At 47.6% G+C, this 27,747-nt stretch overlaps 1 protein-coding gene across 1 annotated transcript in view; it reads right to left on the reverse strand.

Annotated features, from left to right (window-relative positions):
- Cdh4 (cadherin 4) overlaps positions 1-27,747 on the reverse strand; it is a 460,506-nt gene that overhangs the window by 93,650 nt on the left and 339,109 nt on the right. The window contains exons 3-4 of the mRNA XM_021156055.3: positions 24,964-25,190; positions 7,302-7,472 (exon numbers count right to left, since the gene is read on the reverse strand). Coding sequence (XP_021011714.2) covers positions 7,302-7,472; positions 24,964-25,190 — 398 coding nt within the window. The remainder of the gene's footprint in view (positions 1-7,301; positions 7,473-24,963; positions 25,191-27,747) is intronic.

Genomic DNA, 27,747 nt, shown 5'->3' on the forward strand with positions numbered 1-27,747 from the left:
GGCCCCTGTGCCAGCTGGTCTTTACAGCTAGCTGTACAGTGTGGCCAGGCCTCCTCCTGTCTCTAGCCTGTAGAGAACACCCTACAAGAGAATAGACTTGCTGGGCCACTTTTTGGCCATCTAGAGGCAGGGCGGCTGATACCTGTTACCTCTGGTTGGGGATATCTCTTCAAGTCACTCACAGTCTGTCATTTGAGTGGGCAAGGGCCACTCAAACTGTGAACAATGTATTGATGCCTCTGAAGCAGGCTCCACCAAGTGACTCTTGCAGGCCCGTGGCTAAGGGGCAGATTGTGTGCAAGCGGTGATATTTGATAGCCATTTCTGCCTCAAGCTTTCCCAGAGCCTGAGACTGGAAACTCCCCGTGGTCACCTAGAATTTAGGCATTACCACATCCGGTAGAGGCCCACTACTCTCCTTCTCTTGTTCCTAGTGACACACCCAGAGTAGCATGGACCCCAGTGCCCAGCATCCTGACCATATCTGGCCTCCATCTGGTCCAGTGTGTGAGGCTTTAATGCTGTGGCCGGCCATGGTGGAGCCCGCTTGGGGAAGCATTTCTATTCTCACCTAAGTACACTCACTTGAGCTGGCAGCTCAGTAATGGCTCTAAGTCTCTGACGGTAAATTGATGATGGAAATCTAAAACATTAATGTATTCTAATTGAATATTCTCCAATAAATTATCCGAGCACTTGCAGCAATTTGATTTTACTGTCATTTCATAAGGAACTCTCTGCTGTATCAATATAGCCACTAGGGCAGTCAAGAGAGGGAACATTTTCTGCGCAGACAAGGGACAGTGAGTACAAAGGCCCACTTAGTTCTTTCTCAGGACTGATTAAATCACAGAATACAGGGCAGCTGAGGTGGGGAACGCTGCTTTCACCGTCTCCCCGAGGCTGCAGCGGGGACAGCGGAACCAGGACACTGTAAATTATAGGGATGTTCCTGGGGGCTGTCCTGTCCTGTCTGTCCGGCTGCTCTTTCAGAATGACATCATCTCTTCCTCACCATGGGGCTAGGAAGGAACTTGTAGCAGGAGACATTTCTCATGGTGTGTGAAAAGGTACACACCATGAGAATGTCAGTTTCCCTGGGAAGGCTGCTTCCTTCCGGGCTGAGCTGTATCCCAGGGGAGTGCAATTTCAGCCATTTTTGCAGTGGGCCCCTCCTGCTGAGTGACAGTGACAGTCACAGTTCAGCTCTGTGGGGAAGGAAAAAACCCAGTACAGGCTTGCTCCGGGGACACTCTGGCTTACCCTTCATTCCATCTCCCGGAGGTCCAGTCTGCAGGTTCTGTCTGGGGGGAGAGATGCAGGCTACATTTCTGTCTACACTGCAGGTCCACCCTCCATCCTCCCTGACAGCCTGACATGGCCCCTTGGTCCTCACGCTGTGGTGACCCCAACCATAAGATTACTTTGTGGCTACTTCATAACTGTAATTTTGCTACTGTTATGAATTGTAATGTTAACATCTGACCTATGTAGAGTATCTGATATGTGGTGGTCTGGACCCACAGGTTGAGAACTGGCGCTCTCGAGATTCCTGCAATGCAAAGGTCGCCATACTTTCTGCCTTCTATAGGACAGGCAAGTGGTTCTTCCTAGTAATCTGTGTGAGTGTTAGTCCCTTAGTTATTCTCCTCCTTCGGACCAAACCCCTGACGGAAGCATCTATTTTGGCTCATGGTGTGAGAGGGGCCGCCGACCAGGGCAGGGAAGTAGTGAGGGGATTGTTGGTGTCTCTCCTTTTATTCAGATCAGATCCAGTGGGTGGTTCTGCCCACATGCAGGGTGGCTCTTCCCACCTCAGCTGGACCTCTATGAAAACACCTCAGAGACAGAGTCATGGTGGCCCTGGGTGTTTTTAGTCTAATTAAGTTGACAGCGGAGATTAACTATCCCAAGTCGACTAGACACACAAACACACCATTTTAAGCCACAACAGTCAGTGAGGTACAGATGACTTGAGCAGGGCCAGGAGAACCCCTGAGGTGACTGCTATCAAGTCCTATATCTTTATCTGTACTCTTCCTAGTGGCAACGGGCAGATCACAGGGGTGGGCGGGGTGACCACAGAGGTGGGAGGGCCTGGTCCTGACATCACCTGTTCACCTCATAAGACATCCATTCTGTCTGCAATGTTGGTCTGAGGGCATCCTATCCCTTTAGGAACTAAAGCTGTGCTGAGTCCTGAGAATTGATCAGCACCCCGAAGGGTGGTGATCACTCAGTGGGAACTCGGCTTGTTGGTAATCTAGAAAATAAGCAAGCTGGAAGCTACTTGATACCCACTATGTCTGGGGTTTAGAGCTGAGGCCTTAGTTCTAAGACAAGTTTCCTGAGAACAGTGGAATTGCAAAAGGTACTGAGGGAGACGAGTCAGACGCAGACAGGAAGAAGACTGCCCTATTTAAGATGGCTACTTCCTGCTCCTTCTGCTTGTCCAAGACAAAGACTTGGTGGCTTTTTCCTGCTGGAGGGAACTATTTGGTGGGATTTCAGACCTACTGTGGTGAGAACCAGGTTTCCCTTTCTTTGTCTAGATTATCCAGTCCCCTGCAGTAGCACAAAACAGTCAATTTTGAGCAGAAAGGGGAACTTGCTGCATCCCTAATCATGTAAAACTTTCCTCTCTGACAAACAAATTCAGGCACCATCTTTGGATCCCCTTTCCATTAGAGAATCTGTGTGCTTTGCTCATGCTTGTACGAGCATTATCTCCCCTTACAGGCCTTCCATGCTTTTTTTTTTTTTTTCTGCCTTTACAAAACAAAATGTCTATGTCTATCTATCTACCTATCCTGTATCTACCAACTTATTATCTCTATCTATCTCTCTCTCTCTCTCTCTCTCTCTCTCTCTCTCTCTATCTACTTACCTATTTATCTACTTACTAGCTATCATCTAACAACCATCCATCTATCTACCCATTTACCCATCATCTATCTATCTACCTACTTACTTATATCTATCCTTGTGTTTGCCCGAGTGAGTTTATGTGTAGCCCTTGTGTACAGGAGCCTGCAGAGATCAGGAGAGGGCATCCAATCCCACAGAACTGGAGTTACAGAAGATTGTGAGCCTCCGTGTGGGTGCTGGGAACTGAATCCTCTGCAAGCCATTGACTCATGGTGTTGACCATTGAGCTTTCTTTCTAGGTCCCTTCCTGCTTTTTTATTCCTAAATTGGCACGTGGGCATATGCGCCTACGCACATGTGCCCACATACCTGCACATTACAAACGTGAAAATAGAGAAGCAAACACTTGGCTTCTACCTGGTCAAGCTATTGTGGCCATCAGCGTCAGATCTGGTGACCTCTGAAGACCCCCACCAGTGCTACTTATGATCTCTCTGCTGAGACACTGCCTGCGCCACCTTCTGCAGGGCGCTGTCCCTGTATGGAGTGGTTTTGTGACAGCTTCCCCCAGTCTTGTCTGTAGCTATTTCCAGGGCTCACTTTCTAGCAGGGGCCCGTTTGCATGGCTTCTTGTCTTCTCAAATATCAGTTTCCAAAATTAAATGACTTGTCCCCCAAGAACACTGCGTTTCCTCCTCCTGTCTCCAGTCAATTTGTGCCGCCGCCACGGACAACCTCCCCAGTTAACAAATTCTGAATTTTTATTAGATTCAGCTGTGGAACAGACCTCTTGCTACAAGTCCTGTTTTATCCTCCCCTGAATCTTGCCAGCAGTCAAACTTCATGAGCACGTCAGAGTGGCGAGCGGCTTTTAAAGCTCATGCTGACATCCTGTTAGAAGCCGTCAACACTGCTGGAGACCTGGAGTCCAATTGGGAGGGACAAGCAGAGGCTGAGGGCCCGTGTTTCTGGACTGCCATGGAAGGGAGAGCTCTCTGCTTCCCCGCCAAATCTCCAAAAGGGAAAGGGGTGCCCCACACTCTCCAGGCCAGTGCTGGGATTCTAGACTAGGGGCCGTGTCCATTGTTTTCCACTGTCCCCCTGGGAGCTTTCCAGGGTGGCTCAGGGGCCCTCCTTTGCTGTGACGTCACCTGGGATAACTGACCTATAAAGAGAGGTTTATTTTGGTTTCTGATTTCGGAGGTCTCTGTCCAATAGGCTCTGTGATTTGTGCCAGTGGTGGCACAAAGTGCAGTATGCTAGAAGTTGTTCACTGATACCCTAGTGTGGTATGGACGATGCTGGTGTCACCTGTACACTGTAGCCTTCAAATGCCACCTCTTGAGTGCCTCTCCCTGCCTTCCGTTTCCTAAAGAGCCAATTTTCTTTCAATGATGCCAAACTAGGAACCCAGCCATCTACATAGGCGTCTGAGTGCACTTTACTAATCCACACCCCCCCCCCCAATCTGAGAAGCAAAGATGGCTGGGACTTATGGGTAATGTCTCCTCAGGACCACGGCCACTTCTCCTGTGCATGGAAGAGAGATGGCGGGCCAGCTCTGCAGGTGCAACCAGGGAGATCACGCCATACTTTGCTATCAGCCTGCACAGCCCAGCAGTCCAGTTGGCGAGAGTCACACTCCCCCGTGGCCCCACAGTGCTTCGCCACAGACCCGTGTGGCTCAGCTCATGCTTCATCACGGACTGGTGCGACTCAGCTCGTGTGGATCATCTCATACTGTGCACCTGCATGGCTCAACCTCCTGGCTGTTCTTGCCAGGCTTTCCTGTCCACACAGCGATCTGTCCCCTGTTGGGTAAAGTGAGCACTTATGAAGAGACACACTATTCCTTCCAAGGAAAAAGCCTGCAATTAACTGGGGTTTGGGAAGAACACTCTGCCTCTGCTTCCACCCACGTTCTCATTTAACATATTTTATCAGAATGAAATGCCTTAATGAGCACGGAACTGCAGCTAATCCCAGCTGAACCTCTGCGTGTGCCAGCTCCGCTGCCCGCCCATCAAGCTGCATTCATGCTCTGGTGTGGGCTCTTGGAGCACTGCCCTGGAACACCAACAGGAAACTCAGGGGCTTCCGGCTGATGAAGCACCAGAGTACATGCGGAGTAACTGTCTGCGCTCTGCGAGAGTCAGGAACAGAAACACGGTGTGGGTGCAGCTGTGTGAATGATGTGTGTGTGCATGGAGTGGGCTGGCATGCACATATATGTGTACAAGGTGGGCTTATGTATGCATGTGTCTGAAATGGCTGGTGTGTAGGGGCCATACATTATATATGTATAAGGTGTGCTTGTTTATATATATATATATATGTATATATATGTGTGTGTGTTGTGTAGGAAGTGGGAATGTATGCATTAATTAAGTTTCTGTATATGTGCATGTGTGCATATGTGAAGTGGGTTGCTATGTGTTCATGTATGCAGGTATGCATGCATGCATGTATGGGGTGGGGTGTGTATATGAGGTAGACTGCTGTGTACACAATCCAAACGTGGTTCCTTTATTCTCCTCACAGGTCTAGACACTCAGATTCCCAGCCTCATGAGCTGGTGCTGCCCGGCTTGCAGCTCCTGCTGCCTGCCGTTGTCTCCAGACAGACTTCCCCATGTTTAAGAGACCAGTAGCCTTCCCTAAAGGAAGGCTATGCACAGACAGCTCCTTCTGACATGCCGTGAGCTCAGAGAGGTCTCCAGTTGACAGTGGATCCAGGCTTCTGCTGTTTGGAAGAAAGTGGCCATCCCAGACCACTGACACATCCATGTGGGTCAGGCATTCCAAGCGTCTTGACTCCAGGCCCAGCAGAGGACAGCAGACAGCATCAGTCACCACTGCTCCTCCCCCACCCCAGTGGCCTAAAGGTAGCACTTTCAGGGGGCAGCTCTGCCCACAAAGGCCCCCTATAGTCTTGTTATGCTCTCCCTGTTGGTAGGTAGTAGGACAAAGATGGAGGGCTTAGGGAAACTGCAGTGTTTCTGAGCTCTGTCCCCATTCTGGAACACACCTTTGGTATGCAAGCAGACCAGAGCCCTCAACACTTGTCACTTACTGCCTAGGAGAGTGACTTAGAACAGACCTTCCTGGAGGTTGGGGACGAATCTGATTGGCAGCTGTCAATTAATGTTCTGCTTGCAACTTATTTACAAGAATAACCCCCTCCCCCACCCCTGCCGCAGCCACATGCTGCCTGGGCCCACTCAGTTCATACCTGTGTGCCAGAGAGCCCTTGAGATTTGGAAACTGGCCTATCTCAGAAAAGTGAGCCAGCTCTGAGTGACACAGACCCCCCCCTCCCCACCACACATACACCCTTGCCATCCCACACCATTTTCCTTTCCACCTGATGAGGCTCAGGAGAGTCTATAGCATTCTGGGGAATCTCTCAGACACTCTGCTGTTCCCATGGCCTCCCCTAGGCTCACAGGAGGCTCGGGTAGATGTTCTGGGCAGGCGCCATGTTCATGTTCATGTTTATAGCTACCTTCCACATGACACGCAATGCAATGTTGCAGTCATGGCTAGATGGAATGCCTTCCAAACAAATTGGTGAAAGACTTGGAGAAAACCCTCCGCCGTGAGAGCAAAAGTGATCACCAGAGGCAGCCACTGTCTGGGGAGGGCTGAGGCTTGTGTACAGCACTGTGGGAGCTGAGGCCCCACAGTGGAGTTTCCATCCTCCACAGCTACCTCTAGGCTCTGACACTGACTCACAGAGCAGTTCCAGGGGGTGTGTACACTCAGAAAAGCCTCATGACCCTTGTGGTGAGAGTGTGCACTGAGCCGGGGACATTCCCACCGAGTCTCCCTGGGTGTGTGTTGCGTGAACCAGAGTTTCTGCTGTAAAGCCCCTGTCACTCTTGGATAGATTAGGAAACCCGCTGGGGCTCATGATAGAGACACAAGATGCTGGAGACTATGGTGATACCCGCACACTAAATACACACCCTGGTCTGCTATGAAAGGCACACACAACACAAGAAGCCTGAGAATGTCTCCTTCTGCACACTCTGGCCACCCATGACCCTTGTAACACCTCAAAATCCTTATTTCCATAGGGATGTTCCACGATCATATCCTGGAGTTTCATCATGGTGACCATTGTCACAGGTGTGTAAGTGCCCCACAGGGAAAAACACAGACAGTCAGATCACAGACAGGTGTCAGGAGGCAAAGGGCACAACTAGAAATCACACAGGCTTCCACAGACAGGACAGCGGTACGCAAATAATCCCCAGAGGAGTCGCTATAACCAGAGAGGGCCTGTCAGCCTGGTGGAAGAGCATCACCTTGGATCTGTGATTTCCTGTCTCTTTACAAAGGTGCCTCCCACACCTTGAACCTGCCCTGGCTCTGGAGTGCCCAGAAGAGACATCTCCAGACCAGCCTTAAGAACAGCCGAGGCCCACTTACCCTGACAAGCTGCTGAGGGAAGGGTCCACGGGAGTTCTCGGGAACGTTGATGGGTGGGATGACCCAGTCACGCTTCTGTCTCCTCAGCCCACCAGAGCTCTGATGTTGAGGCCATGGCAGCAGTGTGTCATTTGGCGGCTGAGAGGGGTCTAGGGCCACTGTCTGCCCTTTCTGAGAGAGAAGAGTCAGAGAAGCCAGGTTAGGTTTTGTACAAAGACATCTGTTAGGAGGTTCTGTGTTCACCCTACTGGTGTTGAGCATGGAACCCTAAGCAACACGATTCAAAAGAAAACTCACAAAGGGAAACTAGCCCCTATATAAAGAGTTTTGGTAAGCTAATAATTTCTTTTATAACAAGAAGAGAGTATACATAGATTGTTCATACCCCAATAGGTGCTGAGCATTCACAACTTGCTATATCTTCCATGAATCAAAAATGTGAATTGGAGCAATTATACCCTTTCACTTGTCAATCTGACCAGATGAGGCATACTCATTCCCAACACGGACTGAGATATTTGTTAGTTGTGGGGTGGGGTGACTGAGGTATGGTATAGGTTTTGTGTAGCAGATTGAGCTCTGAGTGGGTTAAGAGACAAGTGGTGTGCCTCCTGTAGGGACTCTGTGGCATTGCAGGATCCCTTTGCTGAGTTCTGGGCATGCGTGAAGTCATGACAGTCAGAGTTCCTCCTCTGGCTTAGCGCTGCTCTTGTGGACAGACAGACTTAGAGTTGGCCATGTAGACAGCCAGCCTTGGAGTCAGCCCTGTGGACAGACACCTTTATATATTGTAGCCCCATCTGGCTTGGAACTCAGTTGAACCTACAAGGCCCTTGCCTCAGTCTCCCAAGTGCTGGCTCTCACTTCTGGGGCCCTGAACCTTGTGGAGTGGCATTCCCATTGCCTGAGTTCACCTGGGGTGTGCAGTGGGGTGGAGACGCTGCACATTTCCGTGAAGGAGGTGGACACCGAGGTTTGTCTCCCTGGCCCTGACTGTCTTTTAAATGTGCTGAGAGAGAACAGGGCTTGAGTTCCAGGCTGGCACCATTCCTGTGCCTATACACCAAGAGCCTTGTTAGAAACACTCGTTCCTCAGCCCCAGGCCAGCTCAGGTGTGTGTGGGGCATCTCTGTCTAGTGAGTTTTGGGGTAAAGGACATTACTGGTTTTCAGACATGTGTGCCCATTGCAAAGTTCATGAACCCCAGATGCCAGGCTCACCTGTCCCAGGTACCTACTCTGGAGGAAGGGATTGTTTCTTCAGCATTAGGCACAACTCCAAGCCTTATGAATGCTAAGCAAGGGACCTCACCCTGATCTCTGACTTTCTCCTTGTTTCCATCCCCATCTCTCTCTTCTCTCTCCTCTCTCTCTCTCTCTCTCTCTCTCTCTCTCTCTCTCTCTCTCTCTCTCTCTCCTTCCTTCCTTCCTTCCTTCCTTCCTTCTTATTTAATTTTAAGATAGAGACTCACTGTATAGCACAGCCAGGCTTTGGACTAATGATCTTCCTGCCTCTGCCCCCGGAATAGCTGGACTCACAAGCTTGTAGCCACCAGACTCCCGTAGACTGCCTGTTCTCACTCAGAGCACATCTACTGAGGTGGCCGGCCTCTGGGAGGGGATTCCGCTTGTCCCCAGTGCTTCTAGTGTGGTGAGGCAGAGCCCACCAGGCTGTCTCAGCCAGAGGAACCTCTTCAATGGCTGCTTCTGCTGAGGCGTCTAATTGCAGACTGGAAACTCCAAGCGCCTCTCACACATCCGCTTAAAAACCCGCCTTTATCTTCATTTGCTCAGAAAAGAGCTTGCACGGCGTTAATTTCCCAAGTGTTGTTTAAATAAATTGCACATATTTGCTACTGTTTTAAAGCTGTGAGACAAATGTAATAACAAAATCTGGTGAAAGTCAATGCCAGACCTGCGCAGGCTTCTGCCTTGGAAGAAGCACTCACCGCTCTGAGAGAAAATCGTCAAAGGCAATTAGCGGCCAGCCTGGCGGGAAAGGCATGTCCTCCCAAACACAGGAGCATCCAGGCCCTTTCCGAACATGGCACAGGAACGCGGATGCACAGATCTGCTTGTTTTGAATGATGCTTCCACTTCCCCTCAGCCATTCTCCCTAACAGCGGACACCAGCTGATTCTCTTCTCTGTGTTTCTGAGTGATGGTGACTGTGCAGCGGGTAAGGGGAGGTGAGCTTCACCGCTGTTTCTAAGCATTGCAGAGTACATCCATATCTGTGTGGCACTCCGCATGTGTGCGTGTGACTGGCACACACACAGAGGGAGAGATGTGTACACGTGAACACATGCCTGGACTTCTCTGTGGTCTGCTCCTTGCTGGGTTTCTGCATCTCAGTGTCTTGAGAGTCTCTGGACATGCTGCCAATATTTTCTTCCTCCTCTCCTCCTCCTCCTCCTCCTCCTCCTCCTCCTCCTCCTTCTTCTTCTTCTTCTTCTTCTTCTTCTCTCTCTCTCTCTCTCTCCTCCCCCCCTCTTGCTCTCACTCTCTCACTCTCTCGCTCTTGCTCTCGCTCTCCCTCTTGCTCTGGCTCAGCTGCTGAGAGCCTTGCTTGCACCCTTTGTGGCTGCTGCCTGGGCATTGCATATACAGCTTCAAGAGGAAAAAGCCTCACCATGCCCCTTGCTGCTGGACCTTAGGGTAGCTGCCCAGAAGGTGGGCAGGTGATGGAAGGAGAAAAATCTGGCCTGTAGCATCCCAGAACCTGGGTCTGTTTTCCCCTAAAGCAGTGGTTCTCAACCCGCCAGGGGTTGTAGGTCAGATATTCTACATATCAGATATTTACATTATAATTCATATCAGTAGCAACATTACAGTTATGAAGTAGCAATGAAATAATTCTATGGTTGGGGGACACCACAACATGAAGAAGTGTTTTAAAGGGTTGGCAGCATTAGAAAAGCTGAGAATCACTGCACTAGTTACAGCTGGCCCTGCCCTATCTGCCTTAGGTGAGTCTGTGAGGAGTTCACTTTAATTGGAACCCTCTCCTCACTCCTTAATCCCAGGTTCTAGGATCCATCTGTGCTTTGGGCTGACTTAAGGCAGTAGATTATAAGGATCCAGGCCAGCCTAGGACCACGTGTCTACAAAGCACCAGCTGTTCAGCTGTCAGACTCACAGCTCTAAATCTGTTTGATTCCCCTTCTCTCCTCCTGCCTCCCTCTTCTCTCTTTCCTTGAGCTGGGATCTTACATAGCCCAGGCTGGCCTTGAACTTGTAACCCTCCAGCTTCTGCCTCCAAAGTGCTAGGATCACAGGTGCTTTCCACCCCACTTGTCTTTTTTCTTTCCCTTTTCAAATATGAATTCTGATGATTAACCTCAGGTCTTCACGGTTGTAAGGAAAGGGCTTTAACAGCTAAGTTCTGTCTTCCACCTGGACACCAGCCTTCTAGAGAAAAATGGCAGTGGTGGAATCCACTGCTGGAATGTGCATCCTTGTTCTGCAGTGTGTGCATGTGTGTGAGTATGTGTATGTGCACATGCATGTGTATGTGTGTGCAAGAGTGTGCATGCATGTGCGTGCATGTGTGTATGTATGTGTGTGCATGCATGTGTGCATATGTGCCTGAGCATTTGCTTGCATGTGTGAATTATCCTGGGAGGGGCTGGGATGGGGGTCTGGCAGTCCTTCTGTATTAACTGGTCTTGGGTCCCTCTTGGTAGGTTCCATGGATCCATCTCAAACAGACACATCTCTCTTTTCTCCCTCTCACAGGATGGTGGTAAGATGCGCAATCATGAGGACATAGAGGTTGTCACTTCAGGGAAGAGGTGAGACAGAAACAATGGCAGCCTGAGGGTTTTCTCTGGAAGGCAGAGGCTCCAACTCACTGGCAACTTGTATTTGGAGGCAAAAGCTCAGGCCTCATCCTCCCCTTGCCCTCCGTGGGCAGTAAGTCACCCCACATCCCTGTCCCTGTGCCCGGGGCTCTGTCCCGCACAGGCCTTACTTGGCCTGTAGGTGAGAGTTGCCTGAGCAGGACCTTGAGGGTAATTGGCTGTGGCTTCTCAGTGAGGTCTCCAGGGCTGCTCTGCATTAGCAAGAAGCTGAGTCAGCTCCCGCAGGCTCCATTTCCACGTGGGGGATGAATAATTCAACACTGATCTGGGACAGATTTTTAAATAACCACATTTTTTTGGAGACAGGGTCTTACTATATTGCCCAACTGGCCTGGGGCTTGCTATATAGACCAGTTTGGCCTCGAACTCACAGAGATCTGTTAGTTTCTGCCTCCTGAGGTCAGGGACTAAAAGTATGTGCTGTCACACCCCGTTTATCATCCTTTATTTTAATAAATCAGAGTTAGAAAATTTCTCATTGTTCCCTGATCCAGCCCGCTCATCTTTTATAAGGAGTCATGCAGGACCTGGGCTTTAAAGTCAACAGCTTTAAATGTAAAACAGCAGGTGTGGTCACACAGTGTCCTGCGAGTGACAGCGTGCCTGGGAGCAGAAACTCCTCAACACCTGTCCCAGGTGTGTGTGGGACTGCCCTAACTGTCTTGGTTTGCGATGGGAGAGATCTGGTTTGCAGTGGGCCGGAACCAGTTTGTAGTGGGTGGAAACTGGTTTGCAGGTTGAAGTTGATCAATATTTTCTAATTTCTCTGTGACGGCAGGGCTGAGAAACTCTGGACTCGGCATGGCAGGTTCCCCACAGCTGGGGTGGATCTCGCAAGGTGGCACACTCAGTGCAGGGGCACTGATGAGACCTAGAAAATGGACCATCCTTACCTGCTTCCCACAGCTGTGGGGGGATGGGCAGTCAGTGCTGGCTTGCCCTCACTGAGTTCCTGCACGCTTGTACAAAGTCCCTCGAGGGACAGAGTTTCCCATTGCTGCCCAGAGCAGGGAAATGGGATTGCTTTAAGATTCCCAGATGCCAGCTCTGTAACACTGGATGGTTGTACGGACTGACCTTGGAGATGGGGTGAACTAGCGCATGACCATAATGCTCACCTAGCTCCCCAGTCAGCAGGTCTGGTGAGCATGCTGGCTGTCTCTTTAGTACCTCAAATTCCTCCCAATTTTGAGAAAAGGGTATATGTGTGAGTATTCCTGACTCAATAAAAGCAGCTTATACAAGCGGGCGCATCAATTCCCAAGGGACACACAACAGGGCCCTGGGACAAAGTCTCTCAGTCAAGGTGTGACACTGCCAACTTGCTCGTGAGAAGCAGTTGTCAGCTTCTATTACCCAAGGATGTGACTCTTTGGGAAGACTCTGGTTGGCAGCACAGCCCTGTGAACCCCTAAGGCTGGCATGTGGTTTCCATACGCAGTCTGCAGTCCTTATTTGCATAAGCCTCCTAGGACTCAGTGGCTGGACACAGAGCAAAGAGTGTGTGTGGGGGCAAAGGAGTGGGGGTGTTTCGTGGCCCTATTTTCTTCCTCTAGTTCTTCTGACCAGGAAACTGCATCAGGAAAGAAATAGTAAATCTCGGTGATAGTGGCAAAGTGGGGATCTGCCTTCTTGTATCTGTGCGAGCACCACCAGGGCCAAGGCATAGGAGGAAGTCTGTGACTCGAGCATGGAATCTCAGCTATGTGCTAAGCTGAGGCAGAGGATTGAATGCACAAGGGCTGCCTGTGCGATTAGTGAAGTCCTGGCACAAGAGAGAAAGCGAAAAGGGGTGTTGGAATGTAGCTCTTGGTAGAGTGATTTCCTAGTGCACACAAGGCCCCGGCTTTGATCCACACCACAAAAGTAATAAAATTAAATGGAGGTGGCGAAGGCAGGGAACATCTGCAGGCATCTGTGATGAGCAGCGAAAGCTGACTGATGGGAGAGACCTGCCTGAGATCAGAGAGTTTCTTTCCAGGGAAAGAGACTCAGCCATTGCCATGGAAAGGGTGTGTGAAGGGCCAGCTAGATGGCTCAGTAGGTAAAACACTTTCTGCATAACAATGGGGGGCCCAGATCAATCCCTAGGACCCACATAAAGATGGAAGAAGAAAACTTGTTCCACAAAGTTGTCCCGTGACCTCCACGTGCACACAGTGGCATGCACCTGCCAATACACACACATACACACACATACACGCACACACACTCACATACACACACATACACGCACACACACTCACATGCATATGCATACACATACACATACAACACACACATACTCATATGCACATGCATACACACATATACACAGACACATACATACATGCACACTCATGTGCACACACACACACATTTACACAGACACATACTCACATACATATACACATATACACTACCAGGTAAAATTATAATTATTTAAAAAACCCTGCCAGGCATCTAATCTACCAGTGTGTGTTGCCTTCCACGGCTGCAGGGTGCCGGGGTGCGGGTGGGGGTGGGGGTGGGGGAACCACAGCAGCTTCATGGCCTCATCATGTGGCCTCTGCTAAATGGTGGCTAAAGATTGGACACAGCCAACTCGTAATTTCTAGGGGTGTGTGTGTGTGTGTGTGTGAGGTAGAATCATGTGGACTTCCTATGACCCTCCTGCTAGCCAGCCTTTCCCCTGGGATCACCACCAGACCCAGCCCTTCAGTCTATGGCCCAGTAGAGTCATGTGGCAACTGGAGGATTTTATACACTTCCAACTGTATGTTGAAGGGGAAGAGTCTAGTTGCGGCCCCAGGCAGATGGTGTTCCCAGCAGAGAAGGTTCTGGAATCTTCAAAGCCTACCTCCTTTCCTGGCCTCTCCCAGCATCCAGCAGTCAACAGCTGATTAGATAGCATCTTCCTCCTCTTTTCCTTCCTCCCAGTAGCCGTTGCTGCCACACAGGCTCTAGCTCCCAATGGCTAAAGCTCTGTATGTAGCTGGATAATCAGAGTCACTGGAATTGTAGCCTGATGGCCTGGGTGGCTTCCTCCAACACAGAGGTGAATATGGAACTAACATAGGCCACGTAGATAATTTGTGTTTTAAAGTCTAGCATTCTGAGGTTGCTAACTGGGCACAGATCTGCAGTCAAAATGGAGTGCTATTGCTGAATCATGAATGAACTTGACTCACACTGATGAAACATGGCCCCCAAATAATCTATTGATAGCTGTCTTCCATTTCTCTGTCTTGCAGTGTGTGTGTGTGTGTATGTGTGTGTGTGTGTTTGTAAACCTTTGTTGTTGTGGTTTTCCCAGAGCTCTAGATTCAACATGTTTCGATATAGAAGTGATGTGGGTCCCTCACTACTGTTAAGCCTAGCATTGCTTTTAACTGAGGCTAATTAGATTATGAGGCTCCTCCTTCCTCCTCCCTCCTCTCCCTTCCCTCTCATCCTCCTCATTCCTTTGCCTCTCCCTTTTCAGTGTAACTGGGAAAGGGTCCATTTTGTTTGTCTGCAAGAATACACATTTAAAATATTTGCTAGGCTTCTGTCTGCAGCCGTCTAGCTGGTTTCCATAGTAGCCAAGGAACAGCTAAGGCAGAATAAACTGGCATTTAACAAACATGAAATAAAACTGAAAGATAGCCACACTCACAAACAGAGCACAGAGCAATCACACACATACACTTTTGTATGAGTTTGCTCTGCAAAGGCCCCAGGTGGGTGATGGATGCTGTCCTTGCTAGGAGCTGGATGCTACTTTGTTTATCAGAACTAAGTTCAGTTACATTGTTGGCCAAGCTGGGAGATGCTGGAATTCCACTGAGATGCACGTGGGAAGGCAGATTATTTTGTCATGGCCCCTATCTGGAAGGACAGCTTGGACTTGAACCTTCTGTGTGAACCACCTACTGTGTGCAGATATTGATTGCAGCAGATTTTCATTTACTCACGAACACAATGTTGAACTGTGGAATCTGGTGCTGCCTGAGGCCTGGCATTGGAGCCTAGACTGTGTCCCCAAGATGCAGCTCTTAGTCCTCTGCTCCTTCTTTGGAAGGCGACGGCTGATGCAGAGGGTGGAAGTTACCATTCCGTTAGGGGCCTGTGCTTCGCTTTGACGCCTATGTGCAGTGTGCAGAGTAGGAGTGTGAACTGTGGGTTCTACCACCATAGGCACTGCAGACAGTGTGAATTCTGGGTCCCATCACCCTGGGTACTGAAGACAGTGGGCTGTGGGTCCCATCACTTGGACACTGCAGACAGTGTGGTGTGTGACTCTCACTATCCTGGACACTGCAGACAGTGTGGGCTGTGGGTCCCATCACTTTGGACACTGCAGACAGCTTGTGTGAGTCTCACTATCTTGGGCACTACAGGCTACTGTAAACATCCTTGACCTTCATCCAAATGACACCAGGCACACCTCCCACCTACAACATCCAAAATGGTTTTAAACATCACCAAATGCCCTAGATGAGAACAAAGTACTCCAGAGACTGTGTAGACAGGTCTACACTGCTGTAGGCTGGACAAGGGGCAGGATAGCTACATCTGGGCAGATTCGTGACACAGTGACCTTGCTCTGAGGCCTATGGCAATGGCAGGAGTTGTCATGGTGACAGTGTCATAGTGGCAAGTGGCAGATGATGCACCATATCTGTGACCTGGGAGACATAGCCTGGCCATGGGGCTTTGGATATAGGAAAGCCCTGTAGCCAACTGGCACAGTGCCTAGTCAAGCGCTTACCCACATACCAACAAAATAAAGGGTTATGCCACTCTTGGAATCTGAGCATGACACCCAAATTTGAACTTCAGTAGTCTGTGACCCACTCTGAGGGGGAGACAGTGCCAGGCACATCAGTAAGAAGGCCAGTGTTGGGGCTGTAGTGCTGTAGATCTCAGGACACTCATTTAAGTCCATCACCAGTGCCCTTCACAACACGATGACATAATTTCATGGACGGCATGAGGTTCTGACACTGATGGGTGTTCACTCCTGCCAAGTGGGGTATGGTGCTCTTGGGCTGTGGCTCCATCTATGACCCATATGGCTTCCTAGCAGCTCTGGCTGGCAGTCACAAGATACACATGAACCAGTCACCACATGTGTCTCCTAGACCCAGAGCATACAGCCCAGACTTGCAGAGTAGTGGAGACATGATGTAGTCTGAACTCACTGGCCCATGGAGCTCTCTGCTCTCCTCAGGAGGACAGCAAGGATAGTGAGAGGTTGCCCACACACTTGTAGCTTACTCTTTACAGAACTAGTGTTTTCATTCTCATTGAGAAGGCATCCTTCACTGTTTTTTTGACATGTAAGCTTCAAGACCTACATCCTGCCTAATGCCTCTAGTGGTGTCTCCAGGTAGACCATGTCTCTTGCACACACATCTCATATGTAAAGCCCTGGGTCACTGCAGCCTCAATGCCATAGGTCCTGAGGCCTCTTTCAACAAGAGCCTCTGAACCTCTAAGTGTCTAGCTCAGGTTTCAGCATACCAGGCTTCTGGAACTCACAGAGGGCAGAGGCTACACGTCTTAGGATGCCGTTAGGCCACAAGGTCTCTGTGGAAATGGTTGGGAAAGGTTGAGACTAATTTTTAAGACTTCTTTCCATTTTCTCACAGGTGTCATGAGAGCCTCAGCGGCAGAAATAGGAATGAAGCTACCAACTTACAGGATGGGATACCAACCATGACAACCAAAGGGTGGAAGAGACAGGAAGTGGGTGATGAGCCATGGGCATGTGTCAATAAGCTACAAAATAGGAGGGTAATGGACCAGGAAGAAAGAGGGTGCTGGACCCTAGGTATAGAATGATGGGCCTGATGAGTTAGGGGGCTGGGCCCAGAGAAGGAGGTAACAGACCTGGGGGTAGAGGCTATTGACCACCATGATTCTTGCAATATTATTAACAGGCTGCAGAACAGAGGACTATGAATTTAGGGTCCGGATCTTAAACCACCAGAAGTTTATTCTCTTCCAGTGGGAGGCCAGAGTTCAAGACTGGCTGGTGCTGGTGCTGGTGCTGGTGCTGGTGCTGGTGCTGGTGCTGGAGTTGGGACTGGCTGAAGCTGAGCTTGGGGCTGAGGCTAGGGCTGGGACTGGGGCTGGTGCTGGGGCTGGGGCTGAGCTTGGGGCTGAGGCTAGGGCTGGGACTGGGGCTGGGACTGGGACTGGGACTGGGACTGGAACTGACGCTGAGGGTGACACAGGGGCTGGGACTGGGGCTGATGCAGGGGCAGGGGCTGGGGCCAAGGCTGGGATTGGGGTCCAGGGCTGAGGCTGAGGCCAGGGCCAGGGCTTAGGGGCTAGCTCCTTGTCTATCTGGCTCCTGGCAGGCTGACAATTCTTGGCAATCCTGCGGGTGTAGAGACTGCTCTATCTTTGTTTCATCTCCTGACAGTGTTCTCCCCATGTCTGTGTCTAAAGGGTCAGCCATCATTGTGGATCTAACCCCATTGCAAACTCCATTTCCAAATGGGACCACCTTTTATGGCACTAGAGGTTGGAACACATCAGATCCCTTCTAGCCGGAGCCCAGGGAAGCTCACAGCTGCCTGTGATCTGATCCTTCAAAAGTGCTGATGTGCTAGAAGACCCAATATTAGTTTCATAAACAACAGTGTCTTTTTGGCAAACTACACCCACAGGCCCTATTGCCACCCTCAAGCACTGTACCAGCCTGGCAGATGACAACACTAAGGGGCGCTTCATCTTTGGTATTTACCGTGAGGCCGCGTGTCGCTCCGATTCCTCAGGGGCACCTCAGCGCTCCACTGGGAAATATGTGACCTCATTTGCATTTTCTAATTGAATTGCTATCGGCTTTCCTGCAAGACTGCACAAAAGGACATTCTTCCAGATTTGAGCACTGCCGCATCACACACAGAAAGACGGCCTTTAATAGCTGCTGGGGGTGGGGGGAGGAGGAGGAGAGAAGTTGCCAATTTTTTATGGTTCATCTAACTGTAAAGCTGTCGGTTTTACCCAGAGCCACGGAGAGTCGCTAAAATAATGAATGGGGAGGCGTCGGGCGCAGAAGCCTCAGCAGAAGAGAAATGAAAGAACAGGACCGAGAAATTAGGGGGTCTCTGGGCAACGATCCCCTAGGGATTTACTCCAAGGCCCCTTTCCATGAGAGCTTCCCTGGAACTTAAATGTTCTGTGAATGCTGTTTTACAGGCAGCCAGTTTCCTCTCTAGAACCTTCTAGAACAGAACTCTTGCTTAGGGTGCATCTCCACGTGAGTTTACCTCCTTCAGGCTCTGCTGGGAAGCCCTTGACATGTGTGTTTTTATGTGTGACTATGTGCAAGTGTAATGTATATGTGTGTATACATGTATTGTATACTGTGTATAGTTCAAGTATGTGTAGTATGTAGCATATGTGTATGTGTAGTGTGTTTGTAGTATATGTGTGTCAATGTATAGTGTATACTTAGTATATGTGTAGTGTGTAATGTGTAGTGTGTGTGCATATGTAGGGTGTGTATAGTGCATGTATGTATGTATATGGTTAGTGTTTTGATCCCTGGCATTATATACATATGTATGTATATATACATTTGTTATGTATGTGTATATAGTGCATGTGTGTGTATTAATATGTGTATACACATATTGTCTGTATAGTAATATTTGTACAGTGTATGTGTGTTTAGTTCATATGTGTAGGGTATGTGCCCAAGTATTTTGTATAGTGTGTGAATATGTAGATATAGTAGGAGTGTGTATATCTGCATATATATACAAATGTGTAGTGTGTGTAATGTATATGTGTTGTATATGTGCATTTGTGCATATGTCTAGGCCAGAGGTAAACATCAGTGCCTTTCTTGATTGCTCTCCTCCTTACCAAGTGGAGACAGCACAATTTTTCCTCCAGGTCACAGAGTAAAGTTTTCAAAAATTGCAGGTCAAGGGATTAATGTGAATATATTGTATAGGAACTTACATAACCATTTAAAATACAGTCAATAAAAATATAAGGGCCTAGGGTGTGGATCAATGGAAGAAGGCTCTAGTTTTGATTCTTGGCATATGTATAATATATAAGCATATGTGTATCAAAATACATATTATATATGTACAAACACATATATATGTGTGTACATGTGTATATGTGTATTGTGTATGTGTGTATACATGTGTTTATATGTGCATACATGTGTATGTGTATATATATATATGCACATACATGTGTGTATGTATGTATGTATGTATGTATGTATGTATGTATATGTATGTGGGTCCCTGGGCAAAAGTCCTTGAGGAATTTATTTCAATGCCCCTTTCCATGAAAGCAGTCTTAGGACTCTAACACTCCCTCCATGGAGTATGTGTTACAGGTATCCATTTTTTCTCGAGACCCTCTGTAGCTAGTGAACTTGTTTTGTTGCTGGAGTCTGTTAACTCTTTCTTGAGGAATCAAGGTTGGGAACTGAGCAGGTCAAGGCAGTTATTTGCTGCCAGGCCTGAGAACCTGAGTTCAGTCCCAGACATCTACATGGTAGAAGGAGAGAACAGATCTCTACAGGCCCTCCTTTGACCTTGCCATGTATACTGTAGCATGTGTGCCCCTACATATATACATATGTAAATAAATAATGTTAACATTTCTTTTCTGGGCTTACATTCTGCCCATTTTTTCTCTCTGAATCTTTGCTCCCAAAGCTACTTTAACGGAATCCAGTGATTCTGGAATGATGGTAATTTTGTCTCCCAAGGAATCTTTGGCAGAGAACTGTAGACAGTTGGGGTACAACTGTCATTTACTGAGCAGAGGCAGGGGTTCAGCTAAGCACATGGTAGAATTAATATCTTCATGACCTGAAGTCCTCCAGGAATTTAAAGAGCTCTTTAAATTTGCCGCAATAAATAATGTGAACTATTGAATGTATCCAGATTCATCCAGATTTATCCAGATGCATCTAGATTCATCCAGATGCATCCAGATTTATCCAGATGCATCTAGATTCATCCAGATTCACTTGCTAAAGTTCATGGTTGGCACACAGAGCTCAGTTCCTCCACATCCAACTTGTTGCATCTGTCACTCCCAGTAACTTGCCTGTCACCCCTTTAAGTTTTACATTTCAACATTTATTATTCATTATTATTTATTTATCTTGATTTCTTTTTGTCTTATGGCATCAGCTTGGACCTTCAGTGCATGAGGTGCCCCTTCCCCCATTTCAACAGCTGACTGTGCTGCCACTGTTGAGTTTGTAGATCCCCTTTCTGAGCCACTGCAAGGCCACTTCCTTTCCTAATAACCTGGATATTCCTCACATCTGGAATAGAAGTTAACATTTAGTAATTTATATGTAGGGGATTATACATGCTTTTAATCCTTTGTTCTATGAATGCATAGATTGATTAATCTTATGTTCTTAGGATAAGTACAACTCAGGCATGATTTAGCAAATCTATGTAAAGAAGGCAGATTAAAGTTTGTAAGTATCTTGCTTATATAAATTCCTAGGCAATGATAGATATTCCCTGATGACCTTTTTATCACTCATTCCAAACGTTTGGGTCTTAGGCTTCGAATGTGGTTTTGGTGGTTTTGGAAAAGACTTTTGTCAAGAAAAACAGTTTTGCCGAGTTTTGGGAATATTTGTGTTGGGGTCCAGACATGAGTCCTGATCACGGCAACAGTTTCTCTGGTTTGAGAGAGACACACACTAGTGTTTACAGGAGTAACCTTTCCATTGAATCCTTTGGACAAGTTTATGTGGAATTCATTTTATTTCCTCCTCATAGCTGAGGAAGGACCCACTAGCAGAGCTGAAACGTTCCCTTGATACAGATCTTAACTTTTTTTTATAACAATAAACAAATTTGGCGGTTTCTTTGACTTTCGGCCAAGATCACGTATAATAACATAGATCAGAGTTTTTCTTGTGTCAGTTCAGTTCTGGTAAACTTTATGCTTGCAGACTCTCAATGTTTTTGGTATAAAGCGCACACACTCCCCTCACAGAATTTCCTAGTATCTCTACACTCAGTCAATGCCATCTTTTCATCCTAGAATCTGTTATCTGCTGCTTCTGTCTTTTTTCTTACCCAGAATGATCAACTTCATCTTTGTTGTTTTGAGACAAGGTTTCTCTGTGCAGCCCTGACTACCCTGGCACTGACGACTCTGAAGACCAGGATAGCCTCTTGAACTCAGAGATCCACCTGCTGGGATTAAAGGCATGTTCCACCACTGCCCAGCTGCTGGGATTAAAGGCATGTTCCACCACTGCCCAGCTATCTATGTCATCGTTTAAAAACCAACCTTTGTCACCCATTGTACATCTCTGATTCCCCATGTTTTCTCCATCTCCCCCAGCCCCCACCTCTCTGCTATTTTTTTTTTTCTGTTTTACTTGAACCTCATCTTCCACCCCTTTGATAATTTCTAGGGATCGATGCTTATAAGGCAGTGTTCCTTTCTTTATCCCATCTCCTGTTAAGCCCAGACATTCCACCTGGAGAACCCCACTAGGCTTAATACCTGGTTAACATGTCCCCTAATTTACATGTCACTTCTGCTCTTCCAGGGGATACTAACGAGGCTTTCATGTGACTTACAAATCTATGGGGATTTCCCAGTTATATTCTTTGCTATTGATTTTTAGCTTAATTACTCTAACATTAAAAACAAACAAAAACAAAACAAAAAACCCACAACCAGGTCTATTTGGACTTTAAATATTGTAACTATGGCAAGACTTTTGGGGTTACAAATTGGAACTGGTCTGTCTCTGGTTAGAAGTTGGGGGCCTTTTGCAGTAGTGGTTTGCAGGGTACAAACTTCTCTGCATAAAGTTGAACTTCCTGGTTGTGTGGTTGCTCTCTGTCTCCTCAAGAACTTGTCTGTCTGTCTGTCTGTTACTCGCAGATGGACAGTGGATGCACACCCACTTGGTGTTTCTCTCTTTACTTCTACCAGCTTTGTTGTGAACAGCTTGAAGTCACCTACATGGACACCAGTTCAGGTCTTGTGCGTCTCCTTGTCGCTGTGAAATGTCCCCTTTACAGGATGCTTTATCTCAGTCTGTTTGTCTGATGTCAACAGAGCTGCCTCCAGCTTTCTTCCTGTTGTTATTTACACAGCTTTTTTTTTTCCTCTAGGATTTTACTTTCAACCTGTCTCCGTTCTTAGACTTCCAAGATGTGTATTTAGCAAGCTGTACCTAGCAGGGTTTTACTTATTCAATCTGTCAACATGTTTTCTTTTATTTGTACATTAACATGTCTTCATTTTTATAATTACCAATGTATTTGTAAGCATACCATCTTACTCCAAAAGAATTATATTAGCCCATCTGTTCTCTTTTCTCCTTTCTTGAATTTATTATCTTTGAACATACAGACAAACAGATACAATCTCACGACTCTAGAGATATCTCAAAGACTTTTTTAAAGGAAGTATTCCTAAAGGAAGATTTATTATTAATTTTTTATTATAGGTGTACGAGGGTCTTTCCAGAAAATACATATGTGCACTACATGTGTGTGCAGCCCCTGCCAAGGCCAGAAGAGGGGGTTGGGTCCCCTGGAACTAGAGTTGCAGGGAGCTGTGAGCCACCCTGGAACCTGAACCAGGGTCTTCTGTAAGAGCATCAAGTGCTTTAAGCCATGGAGTCATCTCTCCAGGCCCTACAAGTATTGGGTTTTTTTTTTTATCTTATCAAATTATAATAGAAGTTGAACAACGCTTGATAGAAAATTCAAAATCTGAAATATTTTGAGCACTGTCCACTCAAAGTGGAAAATTTCACACGTGACCTTATATATTGCAATAAACACACATACACTCATACACATACACACACTCACTCACACATACACACACAACACACACTCACACACACAACACACACTCACACACATGATAAGCCACAGGAGCACACATGTATGCACAGGTCCAGGCTGTGTGTACAAAGAAGAGATGAAACAGATGAGTTCTGCTTTAGCCTTGGGTTGTGTCCCCAGGATGTCCAAGCAAATATTCTAAAATCTGAAAAAGTGAGAAACCATCTGCCTGCAAGCATTCTGGGTAAGAAAAGATCAACTTAAATTAAAGCTGGGTCTCATAATGTTTCATACGGTTTGCAGCCTTCATAATGCTGCAACCCCTTAATACAGTTCTTCTTATTGTAGTGACCCCAATCATAGAATTAGTTTTGTTGTTACTTCATAATTGTAATTCTGCTACTGCTATGAATCAAAATGTCTGTTTGGGGGTAAATATGGTCTTTTAGTGGTTATAGCCCTCAGGTTGAGAACCTCTGCTCCATCTCAGCTCCTTTTGCCATCGGATGTCCCATTTCAGAGGTGATTTGCTTCCGGTCCAGAGTTCACACACTGCTTTTCCCACATGAGCTGCTCACATGGAGGAAACTGCCTTCTGCCTATCCTGCTTTGAACCTTCACCCATCCTTCACCTCGCCTGTCCCTCACTTCACCCATCCCTCACCTCACCTGACTTGTCCCCGACCACCCTTCACTTGGCTTAGGGGCTCATTCATGATAAACACACAGGGAAGAGTGAGCAGGCACATCTGCCTGTCTTAGAGTCTTTAGCATCCTTGAGCAGTGTGTGTGTGTGTGTGTGTGTGTGTGTGTGTGTGTGTGTGTGTATTAGTAATGTGTATCCTCCCAAGGTTCTGCTCCTACTTGGATTCAAGAAACAAGACCAAAGCCAGTTCCTGCTTCTCCAAAGTGGGTTCCTTGGCACACCTGTCCTACAAGCTATTCCACGAAAGGGCCTATGTCAGATAGGTTTTTGGAAATTTGGACATTTTCTCCCACTAAGAGGCTTTTAAAGTCACACTCAGTTATGAAAGTTTCTGGGCAAACCCACATAAAAGATTATGTTTAACTTTGTCCATAACTTCAGGTCCTCCGGGCGTTTCCCAGGGATCCCTCATGCAGCTGCCTGAGCTCGTTATGGAACTGCAGCGCGGTTATGGAACCCGACAAGTTGAGAGGCCTGCTTCCCTCTCCAATCATTCTGATTTTCTCAGTGTCTCCTTCCTGCAAGCACACAGGCTTCAAGCTCTCTGCTAGCCCAGTTCTGACGCCTGAGGCTAATACCACTGCTTAGGGTTCCCAGCACAGAACAGAGATGAGGTGGGGTGTCAGATGACTGGACAGTGCAGGACCAGGACAAGGAAGGTGCCCTCACCCCTGTTCACCTCTCAGGCACACAGCTGGGGGAAGGAGAAGAAGCAGACTGCAGACATCACAGAAGGACTCCCTGTGTCTCTATCTTCCCTTCACTCATTTGTCCACCCCCTGCTGTCCCCTCTCCTGTCTCTTTTTCCTACCTTCCCCTCCCATCTCCCCACCCCTCCCCCTCCCACATCTCCTCCCCCTCCCCCCTCCCCACCCCTCCCACTCCCTCCTTCCCATTTCCCTTTCTTTCTGTCTGTCATTCTCTCTCCCTCTGTCTCTCTTCAGGGTCGTGGTTTCCTCAACCTCAGGGTTGACCTGCTTTGCTTGACAACCCTCCTGTTATTTAAAGCAGGTGGCTATTTCTGTGCACAGATCCCTGGGAGCCTAGGCTACATACAGAATTTGTGGTTTACAGCTCAAGATAGAAGTGAGTCTCACCCAAAATGAGATGAAGGTCATGATAGGGGTGGTTTGGTGGGCTAACCTGCTCAGGTATCCCAAGTCTTGATGATGGACAAAGCCAAAGAGCTGTCAACCCGCATCTTCCATGAGTCAGGGAAAGGCTCTGCCTGGGACTCAGAGCAGGGACACCTTGACTTTGGACTCAGACCTTCCTGCTTGTGGTGTGTCCTCTTACCTTGTGTTCAGAGTGTGTTGATGATGTCTGGGCTACCAGCAGTCGCACCATGGCAGCCCATTGCTCAGCACTCTGGCGTTCCCGCGCAGTCACGGTAAAGGCCACCTGCTCTGAGGGGATCTTCAACTCCCTAGTGGCGAAGACTGTCCCATCTGCCCCGACTTTGAAGTCCAAGCTGTTGGTCTCATACTGCATCCCTTTGGTGCCCACACAGCTGCTGAACTCGACTGCAAGAGAAGAGAAGACGGTCAGGGTGACCAGCAGACAGAAGGCTGCAACAACAAGCATAGCATCTGGTTCCCCAAGTGCCCTGAGACAGTAACAACCTCCTGGGGTCTCCTCTGTCTTCCGAAGAAGTAGCTGGAGGCTAAGGAAAAGGACAGAAAAAAGAACAGGAGAGCATCTACTGTCCAAACCCAGGTAGTCCCCCTTCCCTCCTGCTGAAGTTTCTGTACCTGGGCAGAGCCTGAGTGGCTCAGAGGGAAGCAGGAGTCTCTACCACTGACCCTTGCATTCTCACCACCCGCCTCACACTAGCCTCTGCCTGTCCTACAGATGGCCCTGGTCCCTTGCCTCTGTTTTTTGTGCCCAAGAAGGCCAAGAGCAGTGGAGCAACCAGAGGAAGCCGGTGTGTCAGGACTCTTTCCTGACAAGAGGAACATTCTGGAAATGGGATTGGCATGGCTGCCCCTTCCCTGACACTTGCCAGTCAGCTTGCTAGTGTTCTGCTGGGGCAGAGGCAGGATGGCAGGCCTAGCCTAGCCACAAACTTCCTTGGTAGTCACAGAGTTAACTTAGCCTGTTGATGCTGCTGGTATGGTATCCGGATCATTTACTTCCATAACATTAGTTAGGTAACCAAATTGCCAACCCCTCCTGGAGGCCAGTGCTACAGCCATTTCTAACTCCACTGCAGAACGAGACATCTCTAAGTTTGCACATTCATCTGGGCCATGTTAGTGCATTTTTTTAGACACAGGCTTTTGTGACTGTCACCCAACGCCGCAGTAAATTACGAAGCACCAACAGCTGGTGTCACATTCTGCTGATAAAAGCAACAGATAAAGTTACCCCGTATTTATAAAAATGTGGGTATCTAAGCAATTATGGTGGGAGGATTGGTTTTATAAGCAATTTCTCTGTCACAGCTTACATGATTTAATTACTATTTATTCTGGAAACTAAAAAAAGCGACTTTTGGTTACATTTGATAAAGTGTTTTCCTGCATGCTCACCTTTTACTGTTGCCTCCCTTGAAATAATAAATAGCATGTGGCTTCCCTTGTCTCGAGAATCATTCACTAGAGATGTCTCCCTAGTTGCTGGTTCCTCCTGCCTGTGTTTTAATATGAAAATGGTTTTCTTATCTTATCTTATCTTATCTTATCTTATCTTATCTTAGTTTACCCTATCTATCTATCTATCTATCTATCTATCTATCTATCTATCTATCTATCTATCTATCTATTTGGTTCTTTGGGACAATGTTTCTCTGTGTAGCCTCTTATCTTATCTTATCTTAGTTTACCCTATCTATCTATCTATCTATCTATCTATCTATCTATCTATCTATCTATCTATTTGGTTCTTTGGGACAATGTTTCTCTGTGTAGCCCCCGCTATGCTGGAACTCTCTTTGTAGACTAGGCTGGCTTTGAACTCAGACATCTGCCAGCCTCTGCCTAGGATTAAAGGTGTGTGCCACTATGCCTAGCTTGAAAAATGTTCTTAAATATAACAAGAACAGGCATTTCTGCTCTGTCAGGGGGCAGAGTGTTCAGTATAGAGAATCTGGATGTGTCTTCTGAGGGTCAGGGCGACTCTCTGTGGTTGAGCATCCGTGGAGCTGGAGTTAGGTGGTTTGCAGATATCAGAGGCTAAGGCAGCATGGTGTTCTCCAACTGTTTGCACCATCAACTGTCTGGGTCCTCAAATAACTTGATGCCATTACTTTTATTGTGGGTTTGACCCTGTCCCCTGACAGAGTAGAAATGTCTGGTCTCATTATATTTAAAAACATTTTCAAGCTAGGCATAGTGGCTCATGTCTTTAATCCTGGCACTGAGGCAGGCAGATCTCTGAGTTTGAGGCCAGCCTGGTCTGCAAAGTGAGTTCCATCAATACTCTAGATGGGGAAATCTAGTCTATCTTACTCTATGAACACACCAACGAACTCATAAGAATAGATGAAACTTCTTAAAACCCACAATGCGGGGTTGGTTGGAGAGGTGGCTCATGGGTAAAAAGGCACCTGCCATGAAACCAGATGATTTGAGATTGAGCCCTGGTATCCATATGCTGGAAGAACAAAACCAAATTCCACAAGTTGTCTTCTGACATGCTACATGTACACTGTAGTATATGTTGCCAATCAATCAATCAATCAATCGATCATAATTCAGACCCCACTGGGCTATTTCCCTCCTTGGGGCAGCTCACCCAGTCCCTCCGGAGAGAATTTGCTTTATTTTACTGAGTGACCATCTGTTTAACCTGTCTGAACAGAATTTGTTTTTCTCTCCAGAAGACAAGAGCCATAAGTTCCCTGTAAATTTCGCTGGTGGGTAAGGTTCGGGTTGTGGCTCCTTGGTACTGTCTACTCGCCCAGTGAAGAACAAACTGTTTTTTTTTTTTTTTTCTTTTCAAAGTAAAAAGAAGTGAACAAACTGTTTGCTCCAGTCATAAACAAATTAAAAATCAATTGGCATCAGACTGAGTGGACCCACCATTGCTGATCCCCAACTGTCACCAATGAAGATCAAAATGAGAGTGGCAGGTTTGTGC

The sequence above is a fragment of the Mus caroli genome, unplaced genomic scaffold (genome assembly GCF_978045245.1).
Source record: "Mus caroli unplaced genomic scaffold, Mus_caroli_1 scaffold_2, whole genome shotgun sequence".
Taxonomy (NCBI): domain Eukaryota; kingdom Metazoa; phylum Chordata; class Mammalia; order Rodentia; family Muridae; genus Mus; species Mus caroli.